General features: G+C 38.5%; 3 protein-coding genes across 4 annotated transcripts; 1 reads left to right on the top strand and 2 right to left on the bottom strand.

The window, feature by feature from the left end:
* The first annotated feature begins 2,487 nt into the window (after nucleotides 1-2,487).
* LOC149385425 (cytochrome b561 and DOMON domain-containing protein At5g47530-like) lies at nucleotides 2,488-4,293 on the top strand. Its single transcript, XM_089625141.1, has 2 exons — nucleotides 2,488-3,209; nucleotides 3,454-4,293. Exons 1-2 carry the CDS (start codon nucleotides 2,583-2,585, stop codon nucleotides 4,036-4,038), a joined length of 1,212 nt encoding a protein of 403 aa, XP_089481267.1. The 5' UTR covers nucleotides 2,488-2,582; the 3' UTR covers nucleotides 4,039-4,293.
* A 222-nt stretch (nucleotides 4,294-4,515) lies between these two features.
* Nucleotides 4,516-7,445, bottom strand: VTC4 (Inositol monophosphatase family protein). The gene is made up of 12 exons (XM_089625142.1): nucleotides 7,075-7,445; nucleotides 6,927-6,982; nucleotides 6,782-6,832; nucleotides 6,094-6,174; nucleotides 5,885-5,988; nucleotides 5,694-5,778; nucleotides 5,522-5,576; nucleotides 5,387-5,430; nucleotides 5,205-5,273; nucleotides 5,021-5,121; nucleotides 4,879-4,935; nucleotides 4,516-4,784 (listed from the first exon to the last, which is right to left on the bottom strand). The coding sequence occupies exons 1-12, from the start codon at nucleotides 7,088-7,090 to the stop codon at nucleotides 4,697-4,699; spliced, it is 807 nt and encodes a 268-aa protein (XP_089481268.1). The 5' UTR covers nucleotides 7,091-7,445; the 3' UTR covers nucleotides 4,516-4,696.
* Nucleotides 7,446-8,120: 675 nt separating this feature from the next.
* LOC149385423 (Mo25 family protein) lies at nucleotides 8,121-12,195 on the bottom strand. 2 transcript variants are annotated; one of them, XM_089625966.1, is made up of 11 exons: nucleotides 11,897-12,195; nucleotides 11,304-11,468; nucleotides 10,841-10,959; nucleotides 10,412-10,486; nucleotides 9,967-10,060; nucleotides 9,697-9,756; nucleotides 9,313-9,381; nucleotides 9,133-9,231; nucleotides 8,896-8,940; nucleotides 8,704-8,806; nucleotides 8,121-8,560 (listed from the first exon to the last, which is right to left on the bottom strand). In XM_089625966.1, the coding sequence occupies exons 1-11, from the start codon at nucleotides 12,014-12,016 to the stop codon at nucleotides 8,502-8,504; spliced, it is 1,008 nt and encodes a 335-aa protein (XP_089482092.1). In that variant the 5' UTR covers nucleotides 12,017-12,195; the 3' UTR covers nucleotides 8,121-8,501. The 2 variants fall into 2 exon arrangements, with proteins under 2 accessions (XP_089482092.1, XP_089482093.1); XM_089625967.1 differs by having other exon boundaries at nucleotides 11,304-11,465.
* Between the last annotated feature and the right edge of the window lie 2,747 nt (nucleotides 12,196-14,942).

Genomic DNA, 14,942 nt, shown 5'->3' with positions numbered 1-14,942 from the left:
AAATTTAAAATTTTATCTATTCATTAAACTAATTATTTTTAAATAATTTTTGGGCTATTAAAGTCTGACCAATTTTATTTTCTTCTCTTTACCAAATAAAGTAATAATAATAATCATAATATACGCGTATGTGTTATTATGACCACGTTGACAAGTACAAATTTATTTGTATTATATGTGCAGCTTTGGCTTTGGACCGTATGCCGTGTCCGCCAAAGAGCAAGTCGACGCAATGGATCAGAAACGACAAGGAACGCTGCGTTTTGTCGTTGTTTCTTTCCCGCGAGTTGGTCCCACTCGCCCTGTGTTAGCTCAGCCCTGACTCTCTCTCTCCGCGTGGCAGTGGACCCCATTGTTTTTGGTTGACCAAACGACCCATTCTGTTTGGTGTGGTTTGGTTCAATTTGGGTTGAGCCCTGCCACGTCACTCCCGAACCGGACCACCAGCGCCGGAGATTCGGTTCTTTACCAATATTTATATCTATATATATGTATGTAAAATGTATGCGAGTATTTATATATTTGTATATGGATATATTATAACACGCAATACTAATATCGGATAACATAGTATTAGAGACCATGCAATTTTGGTTAATTATTATTATTTTTATTAAGTTTTGCAAATGCATAATATTAAATAAATAAGTAAAGGTGATGTGAATTCATGGATGTCTGCGGTGTGAACAACAATACACTGATTTGACGGAGAACTCGGTGTATTGTGACCTTTTAATTAATTAAATGAACAGTCAAGTTTTGTGGACAATTGTTTTTATTCGCTTTGAATGTGTCTCTTCTCTTTACCCAGAATTTTTTTACCTTTCAACTACTATGGCTTTGTACTGGAATGATTCTCTGAGTATGGGAATTTAATATACATGAACGCGGATACGTGACATACAATGGGATTAATTTATTTACACTTATGTTGTGTTGGTGCAAGATCTATATGCGAAAAAAAAAATGATAAAATAAGGGTTCGTGTGATGGAAAAGAAATGAATGAAAAGTCAGCTTCAAATGGCTTGATATTTTCAAACCACGTACCTAATTGCCTTAATTATGATTTGCCTATTATTATCATTAGGCTCAACAGCCTTTGAGATGGCTATGTCATACGGTGGCCACACGAAAAATGATAAAAAGTCCAATAATGATTTGTGTTGTCCTAAGAAAAACTGGTAGTTGCGCTTAATTTCTAAGGGTATATTCGTAGCTTAAAACCATAAATTGATTCAAAGAATTGATCTTTTTGTCATATAAAAAAAACAAAATGAAAAAGAATAAAAGAAACGCGACACGTGGAATATGTGTAGAGAATAAGGAACCAAAGTCCACGTGGAGGACTGAATATTTCCCAGTTTTGTAGTTGAAGCGTTGAACAGCTTCCGGGGATTGGGAGTGTGAAACCGAGAGAGTTGTTCACTTGCTCTCTCAATCCTTTTCTTTTCTCTTACACACAAATTGCACAATTGAGCATCAAATAATCACAACCTTTAATAAGTCTCCGCAGTGTGATTCTTTACTAATACTATAATAGAGGGTTATAGGGAAGGCCTTACTAATTCAAGGACCATTTCAAAGATAAAAAAAACAAATAAAAAAAATTCAAGGACTAATAACTTTCATTTTCTTTTTTGATTTTTTTTTCTTTTGCAGGGATTCGAAGACATCGTCTCATAGTCATATGGAAGGTGTTTATCAATTGAGCTATTTTTTTTGTCATTCTTAAATAAAGTTATAACGTAACAAAATTTAAAGTAGCTATAATAATTTTTAAAAAAAGTTAATCAAAACAACATCAAATAAAAAAAATATACTACTGGTAGCCAATAATTATATGCATATATTTATAAGATTAACACACATCTTCAGAATTCGAATCGAGTATTTGACTCAATGGTTCGACTCGAGAAATTTGTTTGAGCACTCTTGTACTCAACTTTGGCATTGCAGGGGAGCTGCATTTCAAGTTTTTTTTTTTTTTTACGGTGGGCTTGAATCTCGTGTATGAGTTTGTATATGAGCCTCATTTTTTTTTACGATACAAAAATGATGCTATTAAAACGAACATATAGAAAATTAAAATTTTATATCTATATTTCATATATTTTTATTAGAAAGATTTCAACTGTATTTACAATGACAAAAATTGAATTCTAAATTTTTATTTAACAAAGATTTCAATTAAATTAATAAAATTATAATAAATGTCTTCGTTTCTCATCTCTCCCATGAAGTACAAACACATCTATGAAAGAATAATAATAAAAAAAAAAAAAACTCTTGATAAATAAACGAAGAAGAAAGAACAATATAAAATATATAAAAGAAAAGGCAACTGGTACAAAATAATTGGAAGCTTCCCAAACGGACTAATGAATCAACGAAACGACCAAAGACCAAACCCCACCACAAAGCAGTACGCAAGCACAACCAATTAACCAAAGCCAATTAGCCAAAGCTCTCTCTCTATAATAACCCCCCAAACTCTCTCTCCACTCTTAAGAAAACCAAACATCTCTCATTTCACACCCCTCTCTCTCTCTCTCTCTTCCAACTCCAAGTCCAAGTCCAACCATGGCTCCGAAACGGAGCGGCAAGACCCTGGTGTTCGTAATCCTGGCGGTGCTGATGACGTCAGCGGCGGCGCAGTGCGAGACGTACTCGTTCCCGCCGAACGTGGAGGCGTTCACGAACTGCCAAGCGTTGCCGGTGCTGAACTCGTTCCTCCACTGGACGTACACGGCCTCCTCCGCCACCCTCCGCATGGCCTACCGCCACACCGGCGTGGCCGACTCCACGTGGGTCGCCTGGGGCATCAACCCCACCACCGCCAACCCCGCCATGCCCGGCGCCTACACCCTCTACGCCGCCGTCTCCTCCGGCACCATCTCCGCCGTCAACCTCACCACCCTCGCCGGATACTCCATCCGCGAGCTCCTCCCCGGCTCCGTCAGATACCCCGTCACGGATCTCTCCGCCACCTACGCCAACCGAGAGGTGGTTATATATGCCACGTGGACTCTCCCCGCCGGGATGAGCTCCATCAACCAGGTGTGGCAGGCCGGTCCGGTCTCCGGTGGCTCGCTGCAGAGTCATTCTACTTCCAACGCCGCGAACGTGAATTCGAAAGGGGTTCTGGATCTGAGCTCTGGTCAGACTCAGTCCGTCGCCGGATCTGGCGCCACTTTGAAGAAGAAGAACGTGAGTGCCTCTCTAGACCTCGTAAAATCCATGGGATCCTTGAATTCATTCATATCGGAATAATTCCCAACTTTCCCAATTCGTTTCAACTTTATTTAAAACCCCCAAATAAAAAAAATGATTAATTGATCATGTTATGTGAATCGAACAGTATTTTTCATTCAATTATTTATTTATTTTTTAAGGAGACTACACTCTATTTACTGATTAACTAAACGAGGTTGAATTGTGTGACGATGATCAGACCCACGGAGTGTTGAACGCGGTGAGCTGGGGAATTCTGATGCCGATGGGGGCCGTAACGGCTCGGTACCTGAAGGTGTTCAAGTCGGCGGACCCAGCATGGTTCTACCTGCACGTGACGTGCCAGACGGTGGCGTACGTGGTGGGCGTGGCCGGTTGGGGCACGGGCCTCAAGCTCGGCTCAGACTCCAACGGAATCACTCACAACCTTCACCGCAGCATCGGGATCGCTCTCTTCTGCCTCGGGACCCTCCAAGTCTTCGCTCTCCTCCTCAGGCCCAAGAAGGACCACAAGCTCAGGGTCTACTGGAGCGCCTACCACCACATGGTCGGCTACGCCGTCATCTCTCTCAGCATCGTCAACGTCTTCGAAGGCTTCGAGATTTTGCGGCCCGAGAAGGTCTGGAAGAGGGCTTACACTGGAACCATTATCGCGATTGGTGCCGTGGCCGTGGTGCTCGAGTGTTACACGTGGTTCTATGTCATCAGGAAGAAGAAGTCCGAGAATAAGACGGGCTTCCGTGGCGGGGCTGCCAATGGGGCTAATGGTTATGGCTCCTCTTCTAGGACCCATAATGAGGTATGAGATTCGTCATGGAGGCTTTTTTTCATTCTCTTCTTAATTATTAGTACAAGCTTTTTTTGTAAATTTTATTAAGCGTGTGTGTGTGTGTGTGTGAGACTCGGCTATTATTCTTTCCTAGCTAGGAGTTAGTTTTTTTTTTTTTTTTCCCCCACTTATTTTTCGTGTAGTATTGAGAGGGTACATATATGTGACTCCATATTTATTTTTGCTATTACATTTCACTCTATAGCTTTGGCTATTACTTTTCTCTCGTTATATCATTTTGTTCTTTTTATTTTTTTTGTGCCTGTTCAAACTTCTTTGTTGCAATGTTTCAAATTGTCAAATTTGGAGTTCTCTTTAGAAAAAGGGTATGGGTCAAAGACGAAAGTAAAAGAAAGTCTGCTATCTTTGACGCGGACGCGGACGCAGATGAAAGTTTCTAGGTGAACAACTACGCACCTGCAATTTTTTTAAAATAATTTATAGTACCAATAATTATGTCCTACCAAATTTTTTTATTTTGGCATTGCCCATAAGGCCATAGAGCACAAGACTTAATAATATCATTATCACCAAATAGCAATGAGAATGTAATCTTCTTCAAAACAATCTGCCGGCGAAACTACAGGGCATTTATTATCGATGACGAACAAATTAAAATGACGTCTCACTCGTATTAATTCAAAGCATTGATGAACGCGTCTTTGAGAAGGGGATTCGAGGCCGCCACTCTTTGTGACGTGATGTCAAAGCCTTTGCCGGATCTGATGGATGCCAAATTTTTTGGACAATATATTAAACACTACTTATCTAAACGACTAAACTTCAATCTTAAGCTGTTTTGAGTTCAGAACTTACGGATCGAAAACAAAACCCCCTGCTTCTGTCACAATTACCGCTCCGCCGGCCACGTCCCTATGCAACGGAAAAAAACAAAACAATGAGTAAATTACTAATTTACCCTTCCTGACATCGAGAAAAAAAATGTTGTCGTTCGTACCAAGGACCACCGAAGCCGATCTCGTAAAAGAGGTCGAGCCTCCCACACGCAACTCCGCAGAGATTCAACGCGCAAGATCCGCTCATCCGAAGAGATCTCACCTGAATAACATTATAAACTTGAATCAACTGCGATGTTAAAAATAAAAATAAATTTGACTTTAGCTTTTTCGATGAATGGCTACCTTGAAAAGCAAGCTATTGATTTTGTTTGTAGTGGCATCTACTGTCAGCTGATCCCGCTTTGTTCCAACCTGCTCTTTCACCGAAACGTAATATAATATTATTCATTGCTTCGGATACTAATTACTAGAGCTAAGATTATTGACCATAACACTCATCAAGGAAAGCTCAAGTGCGCACATACCTCAGTTGCAAGGAGAGAGTTCACAAGTTCAGTCTTAGATGATACTGGGAAAAATAAAAAGGAAAACATGAGCGTTGATTTCTTTTTCATAAACAAGGATATTGTTATCAAGTTACGACCGAGGCAAGAATTTACCTTTAATGGGTTTTCCATTCAGAAAAGCGCCTTTTCCTTTGATGGCAGTAAATAACTGTAGTGGCAAAAAAGTTAAAAGGTTTTTGCATTGTTGGCCTCAGAGCCTAAAGGTACTAAAAATAAGTACCAAAATCAAAGCTCAGTAGCAAAATAATTGATAAGAAATTCAAACCTCGTCTATTATCGGATTGTAAACAACGCCAACTGTCGGAACCTTTCCGATCGTGAGACCGATGGACACACAGACAAAGGGGAATCTACAAATGAAGTGAACGGCATGGTAAGAATATAAAAATAAAATCTAAAAAAAATTATAAGAAAATCAGTAAAGTCGGTACAATACTAGTTGACTTGACCGATTACCCGTGCACGAAATTGGTGGTTCCGTCAAGTGGGTCAACTATCCACGTCGGCTCATCAGTCAGCTCTGTTGTCCCACAAGCAGCGGTGGTTTCCTCTCCGATGAGCTGATTTCGACATGATTCAAATATGTTTATAAGAATAATTTGAATCAAATTGGTTACTTTATGAGGTCTAGATGGAAAAAAAAATAAGAGAGTCCAAAGTGGAACCTTGTGTGAGGGGTAAAGTTTCTTAAGATGGCTGAAAATGAGATCTTCACATGCCTTGTCAGTTTCAGTTACTAAATCCACCTAAGATGAGAAGAAAAAAAACAAACCATGAAGCAGAAATTAGACAGGAGATATAAATAACGCCATTGCAGTTTTATCGTAGTAAGATCTCCCTTCACGTCAACGATTCCTTTACAATCATCATAAATCATTTTAGGCAAAAACCCATAAATAAATAAAAATTCAACTATCTCGGTAAATCTTGCAGAGTAATCTCCATTCAGATTCGTCCTCACATGTCTATTATACTATTAACAGTTTCTTTCTGCTTGTTGGCATTCACTATTATAAGCATTATGTGCTATTTTTACATTTAGTTTATTTTAATTTGGATTGGACCGACCAGCCATTTAAACCATACAGAAGGGTCTTCCTTTAAAGTTTAAACATCACCATAAATTTGTTCATGAAAGTTGTGCCTCAGAGTGACCCCATCACTTAATAAATCTCATAAGAATAATAAATCTCAAGGCAAATCAAATACAATGCATAAATTCTCTACACTCCAAACCAACACTGCTAGTATTTTTTTATCTTACATATAAAACGAATTACAACAGATCTTGTAAATGCTATACGAATCATATAAAACAATGCTAACAATTTAGTAAATGAAAGAATTAAAAACCTGGCCTTTGTGCTCGACATGCTTAGTCTGATGAAAACCTTGACGAATCACCTGAAATATACGATTCACGAATAAATTCAAAGAAAAAACGAAACCAAAATACCCGGCACTTGAAGAAAAAGGTGAAAATAGAAGAGATAATTACCTCGCCAGCCTTTTTAGCAGCCTCAATTGCAGAAGCAAGAAATTCATCGAGCGAACCTAAAGAGACAAATCAGATGAGAATACAGCTAAATCTCAGATGAAGGCTCAGTGATTTGATTGAAGAAGAAACACGGCACATTGGGTCCTACCATTATAATCTGCCATTGTTCTCCGAATGAGTAGTGAGAAAATAAAAATGAAATTAGAAGCTCTGATGTGGATGATCGGTACTGGGTTTCGGGATCTCGGTTGTGTTAAAAGCTGTAACGAAGCTCGCTTACTTATTTCTCAGCCTCTCACGTTCCACTTCCACATGAACCAGTGCTTGGGGCGTCTTTATTTATATAGTATTTACAAGATCGAATATAATATTATATTATATTTACCAGAAATTTGTCAGTGACGTGTCTAAAGACTTTTAAACGAGTTCTTGTTAAAGCTCTGCTGGGGAGAAGAGAAATGTGCGGTTCTCAAGCAAACGTTGTCGTTTTCGACACCCTGATGGGTATATAATGGCAGAATAAAGAAGGTGAACAATTGTTAGTAATTTAATAAGTCTTTTTTTTTTTTAATTTTCTGATGATTGAATTGTAGAAGATTGTAGTCCTTACTGAACAAAGTCATCAAGTTTCAATATTGTTTTTTTGAGCAGTAATGCATCTACTTGGCGTCAGTGATACTATAAAGGATAAATAGTTTATGCAGTTCTTCTCTGATGTTTGTAAATTTTCACTTCCCATGAAGAAAAAGATAAAACATAGACATAGTTAGAGGTCCGTGATGAGGATCATAAGCCAAAAAATGTGTTGGTGTTACAATAAAAGAAAAAAGATTTAGAATTGATCTCAACCCCATTTGTTCACAAATCACACTATCGTGGAAGCTTCCCAAGCCTCTCGTCGTTTTCTGAGCGTGAAAAGATCAAGAGCTCCCACTCACTCACACAATAAAGGATATAAATATGGAATATGCCAAAAGATATTCAGCCAATTGAGTCATATTTGTGGGTGAAAAGTCGGTCTCTCACTCATAGGAACTTTGGAATAACTGACACCATGCTACAAGTCTTCTTGTAACAAATACGAAAACGACCATTCTTGACATTTTGGTAACGAATTCAAATCAAAATTGTTCCTGATCGCAATAGCCCAGTCAGACACTACACTGTTAAGCGTTTCCATAAACTGACCCAGGATTTCTTCGGAATAGAATAGCACTCCATTAATTTATTGAACCAAAAAACATCCAACAATATTGATACGAGTATTCTTATTTATCCACTTATACATTATACTAAACCTGAACCTCATTAGATTCAACATTCAAGCAACCGTATGAGGCATTGCACAGAATGCTAACAAAAACAAATAAATTATGTATAATGAAAGAAAAAAAAAACACAGTATATATGATGCATTAGGTTCAGCAGTATACCGGGTCCCAATCAACAATTTATTTATCTACTCTTTACACGAACTTTAATTTGCATAACCGAACCATGAGCGATGGAAAGAGGAGGGTGAGAAGTATCTACGATTCACACATCACAAGGACTCAGTGATGGGTGTTGTAAGGGTTACAGTGAATCGATTTCTTTCACCACTTGAGCTTTGTCTGCCTCGAATTGTTCATCCTCTGAAAAAAAAAGCCATGCCAATGTACAAAAAATAAAACGGCGTCAAACCAACGCCAACAAATTGTGAACTCTATCGCTTATGCTTTATCCAACTACAGGTGGAAGTTTAAAAAAAAAAAATACATTGATAGAAGGGACCTACCTTTATCAGGTTTGAAATCGGCAAAAAGACGCAAAAGCTTGCTTTTGTTTGCAACAAGTATGCCGACAATGTCTGCGGGTTTATTTTGGTTCGCAGCGAAAAGCTGTAAAATGATTTCGTGTCATAACAAAGAACTGACGGAGCTTCTTTTATGTATCAACAGGTAACGATAAAACGGGAATTTGTTATTACCTTAAAAACATGAAATGCTTCTATCTGGATGCTCTTGCTTGACTCCTGCAAAGTGCAAAAGCCATTTCTAAGCCGATTTTTACAGTTATATACGTTACTCTCTTTGACAAGCACAGTTAAAAAAGATGTTATGCAGAAAACAGCCAACACATTGGCAGAATGATAGAAATGAATATGAAGATGATATCTTTAGCAGTGTGGTGACAGTTTATATCGAAGGAATCTGAAAGATCATACTCTGAGAAGATTCATGAGGATCCTCAAGTTCTCCCTTGAGCTCACATATCGAGTCATTACTGCAGAATTCGAACGATCAAGAAGGATGTCTCCTAAGAGCTGTGATCAGAGAAAGCTTATGAGAAGACATTACAAATATCATCTTGAAACTGCAATTCACATAACATGATAGCCTCGTACCTTGACAGCTTGTCTTCTTGTTATGTAATTTGAGGATTCCAATAGCTTGGAGTTATATTCAGCAAAAAACTGGAACCAGAGAAGGAGGTCAATTTTACTTCAATCAGAAACAAAATGTTGAATTATAGTGCTCCTTAAAAATGTTAGATTTAGATGAAGAGAAGTGAACAAAGAAGAGCTCAGTAAAAAACCGATGACACTGTTCTTTTTCGGGTTATTACTATACGATAGTTAAAGAGTTCCAATTTGATATGACCTGCAAACAGTTTCCCAATCTATGCACAATTCAAGTCACTGTGTGGACCGGAATATATCACATAGTTTGTATACACATGCATATTAACATAAAAAAATAAACCTAAAGAAACAGAAAACATCACTCACCCAATCATAATTTTTGGTGAGGAATTCAGCCACTGTAGATTTATGCCTTGTCATGAGTTCCTGTTAAGAGCTCAATACAATCAGATTAAACATCTCACAAGTATGAATATAGCATAACTGAAGCTATGAATAGTCAATCATTGAATAAATGCACTGGCAAACCGAACAACCAGAAGCATGCTTTCAAGAAGCGAGCTGACCATAATTCTATAATGCTGATTGCTCATTGATACAATTCTTGAAAAATTGAGATATTCAGGTAAACTTAACCTTAAATGTTGCCGCCGCATCTGCAGCAATATCAAAATTGGGCAGCTGTATATAATCAAAGAACTTCTTCATATGTGCAGACTCCAAAACATACCTGCAATCAGACCATACAAAGAGGTTTAAAAATAAGTACATAATATGCAGCTTAGTCACAAATTATGTAGCTTAGTCACAAATCTGATAAAAACAGTTTATATATTTGATACAGTTGCTTGTCCTAGCTAGCAGAGAGAGCTAAGAAGATAAAGAGCAGACCAAAATGTACTAAACCAACAGCTAGGACCACCGAAACACATAAGTTTCGAACCTTGGTCCAAGCCTCATAAATTAAAAACGACATTTGGTCGAGAAGAAAAAGATGAACACATCCCATTAGCGGTAAGTCTAATAATTAGTTTCAGAAGAAGTCAAATAGAATATTCAAAGGATGAAGATATCTTGTTACCTTGCAACAGTTTGGTGGCGTATGCACTCTCTCAACATTGCACCATAATGTAAAGCCATGTCTGTGTTTTCATATCTGTTTAGAAGGATAAGATTATTGAAAGGAGACGCAACTACTTTAACTATGGAGAAACTACCAATCATTCATGACGCGACTGCGACTACAAAGGAAACGATTTCAGTCCAATACAATGCGTCAAGAAGATGTGAACAATATATTCATGAGAGCACAAGCAAAAAATGAAAGTTGAAAGATACAACTAGTACAATATTTTGCCAATGTCCTAGGTTGGGCCTTTTCTCCATACACCACTGAGTAATTGAAAAACAAACTCCTTTAATAAAATAGCAAAGCTAAGATAACACAAAACTGTTCAATCTCTACGTTATCACAACTGAGTTTTCCTAAAATAGCGTCATGGGAACTTACCCCGATATCAAGACATCCATTAAGTCTATGTTTGCCTCCAAGTAATCAGATGCAATCAACTTTGAACAAACTTGCTGCCTTTGCAAATTAGCAACTACTTGCGTGGCATCTTTCCGTGCCTGTAAAAGGTAATGCTATCAACACTACCGAATAATGGAAACACAAAAACAGTAACGGGCAATGTGAGTGTAGAATCTCTCTCTTCATGCATAAAGTTGGTATCTGATCCAACTTCAACTATACAAACGGCTATATCCGTACCTACCAAATTACGTAAAAGGAAGACGTTACATTTCCAAAAATTGTGGACATCCAGAACAACGTGTAGATTGCCTTAACTGTAATTCTCGACTGTTTTATGACGAACACCCTTATATCCAGAATTCCAAAAGCACAGACTAGTACTAATCGAATAACTACAAAAAAAAATACCAATAATGCGAAACTCAACTTTTTGTGTTACCTCCAGGTTCAGTTTTGGAATGGAGCGAATAAGGAGTCTCAGAGTGTTTTCCCTAAAAAACTCCTGAGTCAGTTGTGCACAAGCTTCAGCAACGGGCTCAGACTCACTATTTCCATAGAGAATCGACTTCATTTCCCTTAAGTTCTTGAACAAATCGTTCATCTGCTGTAAATCCAACATCAGAAATTCGCAGCAGTACACAGAAAAATAAGCAAACGAGAAACGAGTCAGATCCAATTATCACTAGTTGGAAACTTAAAAGAATAAAAACAATAAGACTCGTAATTAGCTATGTTTAGCCGTGATTATTGAGGTAAACAAAAAACAAAACAAAACAAAAAAAAAGGAGAAAAAAGTTGAGTACTTTTATCATCATTCTGTGTTCAATAGTCAATACTCTAAACAAAACATTACTAAGCACAAAAAATTACTCAAAGCAGACATTCATTCATTTCAACTCAAAACGATCGATACCGATCTGGATCTATTACGCAAACACAGAACCGAACTTTCCAAAAAAATAAATTAGAGTTAAGATTAGGTTAAGCATTGAGACACTGGAATAAACAGTAAATTCGTAGTCGAAATCAAACCTTCTCTTCGCGCTTGACCTCGCGAGTATCTCCGTTGCGATCGAGTAACATGAGGAGTTCTCGAGTCTGTCGGACGATGTCCACGGGCGTCCGAGGCTTCGACTTGAAGAGTCCTTTCATCTTCTCTCGATTCCGAAGCACAGACTACGAAATCGCTCGTTTCTCTCTCCTAGGGCTTCAGATCGCTTCGCTTAATTGCTCTCTTCTGTGTCAAATCCAATTCAGCGACGCAGAAGAAGATGAATAAGAGGAAGATGATTGAGACACAGCGAGGTTCTCTTTTTTATTTCCTATTATATGAGGATATTCTTTTTATATTTTTCGTTTGGATAATATTGGCGGGGCTTGATCCGACGGCTGTGGATTGTTGTATCTTCTCATCGATGGTTGGTCGATAAGACTGGCAATGACTGAACTCAAAATGAGGTGTTATTTGCTGATTCAGTGCTTACAGATATACGGATACCGTATTGGATCTGCTTCTTTTTTACCACTGTCATATGCACATAATATTATAAATCCACATTTCAACAAAATATTCCACAAATATTTCTGAAAAATGAAAATATATTTTTGGAAATTGATTTTTTGTAATTATGGAATTAAATAGAAATAATGTCACTCATGAACAAAATTAGAATGATAATTCTCCCTACTTTTTCCGGCAGGCTAGAACGAAAATTTTCACTTTTGTTCTCGATAAAGTGTGGAACAAAATAAAAAACTGAAAAAGTGGCTTATTCTCGCAAGTCGGGAAGGAGATCCTCCTTAAAGCGATCGTGCAAGCCATCCCAAACCATGCATGAGCTGCTTCCGGCTTCCGAAGGGTAGACAGAATACATAAGATGATGAATGCTTTTTTGGTGGGGAGCACGAAAGAGAAAAGGAAAACTCATTGGGCGAAATGGGACACGCTTTGGAACCACAATACTAAAGGAGGGCTCGGGTTTCGGCGTCTTTAGGACTTTAACCAAGCATTCCTAGCCAAAAAGCTTAGGATATCATCCGACAATCGGATAGCCTGGTGAATCGAGTCCTCAAGGTGAGTTACTTTCCTAATTCTCATTTCCTGGATGCTAACGAAGGTGCAAGTTGCTCCGAAATATGGAAAGGAATCTTGTGGGGCAGGGAGCTAATTGATAAGGGATCAAGATGGCGAATCGGAGATGGTGATCAAGTGGATGTGCTCCATGATAGGTGGATCCCGAGACCCAAGCTATTCAAGTTGATCGAGCCGCCGCCTCTACCATGTGAAATGAGTGTAGCCGAGCTTAAAAGACATACATGGGGCTGGAATGAGGAACTAATTACGGCCATGTTTAGTTTGGAAGACGTGGAACAGAATCTCTCGATCTCGTGCTTCAACATCCCAACTGAGGATCGGCACATGTGGCACTACTATACTAATGACGAGTATAGTGTGGAGAGTGGATACCGATTGGCGAGTGACTAGAGGGAAGAGTCAAGTGTGTTTGATCCCAGCACCAGCGAATCTTGGTGGCGATTTCTATGGAGAACTAGACTTCTGCCGAAGATCAAGATGTTCATATGGAAGCTTTATAACCACTGGCTACCTACGAACGCTAATCTTTGAGCTTGGAAAATTACGAATACATGTGAAATGTGGTAGATGCGGGTATGAACCAGAGACGTGCTACCATGCCATTTACGGATGTCGCGAAGCTAAAAAGTTATGGAAGGTTGTTGCGGTGACCAATAATCTTATTCCAGAGGAGGCTATGGACATGGTAGGCGGCCTCGCTAGACTGGCAAACGAGAAGAAGCAAAAAGACATGGAATGGATACTTACAATAGCCTGAGCCTGAAATGTGCGCAATGAATGGGTAATGCAAAGACGAAGGAGACCGGAAAACATGGTGGTGGAATGAACGGGCCAATACATTAATGAGTTTATCTCTATGATGAAGAAAGACAAGGCTAATGAACGGGAGAAGCCTTGACATGATGCTTGGCGTCCCCGATCCAAGGTGTAGTAGCCTTAACAGTGGATGATGCAGTCCATGTTGTGGAGAGAAAAACATGAGCATGCTATGTTGTCAAAGACTAAAGTGGCCACCTTATCGCTGCTGGGATCTCAGCGGTGAAATAGTGGCTCAATCCACCGGAGGTGGAAACGAGAGCGATCATCAAAGGTCTGCTAACATCGGAGGCCCTTCAAGTGCGCAAAGGAGAAATTCAATCTGATTGTGAACGAGTTATCACCATGATAGTACAGGAACTACCAAAAATGTAAGCATCGGCCAAACAAATAAAAGTTTTAAAACCACTGGATACATCATTCTAAAACTAATTTTGACAAAAATAAAATAATATATCAACAAGAAAAATCAACCCCTACTTGATATTGTTAGGAGAAAATATCAACGATCAAGTAATCCAACAAACAACTAAATATACCCCGAACAACCAAATATATAATGAATATCTAATTATACGACGTAAAGATATGTTCGTGGTAACTTTGAATGAGAAACAAACAGAACCATAAGTTGAGGTTCGATAACCCCTGGACAGAACCGAGACGATCAGAGAAGTTAACGGTTACTTAAAAACTAATCAAAATTGAATGTTTAGAATGGCCACTTAAACTCCAGATAACCTCCAATTGGCCATATAAATCAGACAGTTATCAAAATAACTCATACACACACACGAAAATATTCTATTATCAGCATAACTGTCAGAACATGGGTTTGATCAATCCACGTTCCAGTCAATTCACGCACTATATAAAGATATCGAGAAGGTGGAAAGATGAGGATCTCATTTTCTTACACTCGCTATGCTTCTCACCTATCATAAGCTCCCTTAATACTTATTTATTATTTTCATTGTAACTAGATTCGTCTATTATATGGATAATCCGGCCAAAATCTTCATGTAGTTGGCATATCCCATTCGACGTATATGCATTTTCGCTGAGACAAATGTTGTATCTATTTCTGACATCAACAAATATGAACGGGGTATATTTGCCTATCATCCACGCCTAGCCCATGCTATAAGAATTGCTTGAGAATGATTG

This window comes from Urtica dioica, chromosome 9 (assembly GCF_054948205.1).
Source record: "Urtica dioica subsp. dioica isolate 48M chromosome 9, U.dioica_male_clone48M_v1_H2, whole genome shotgun sequence".
Taxonomy (NCBI): Eukaryota; Viridiplantae; Streptophyta; class Magnoliopsida; order Rosales; family Urticaceae; genus Urtica; species Urtica dioica.
Note: the sequence above shows the minus strand (reverse complement) of the source record. Positions and strands in the feature narration are given on the sequence as shown.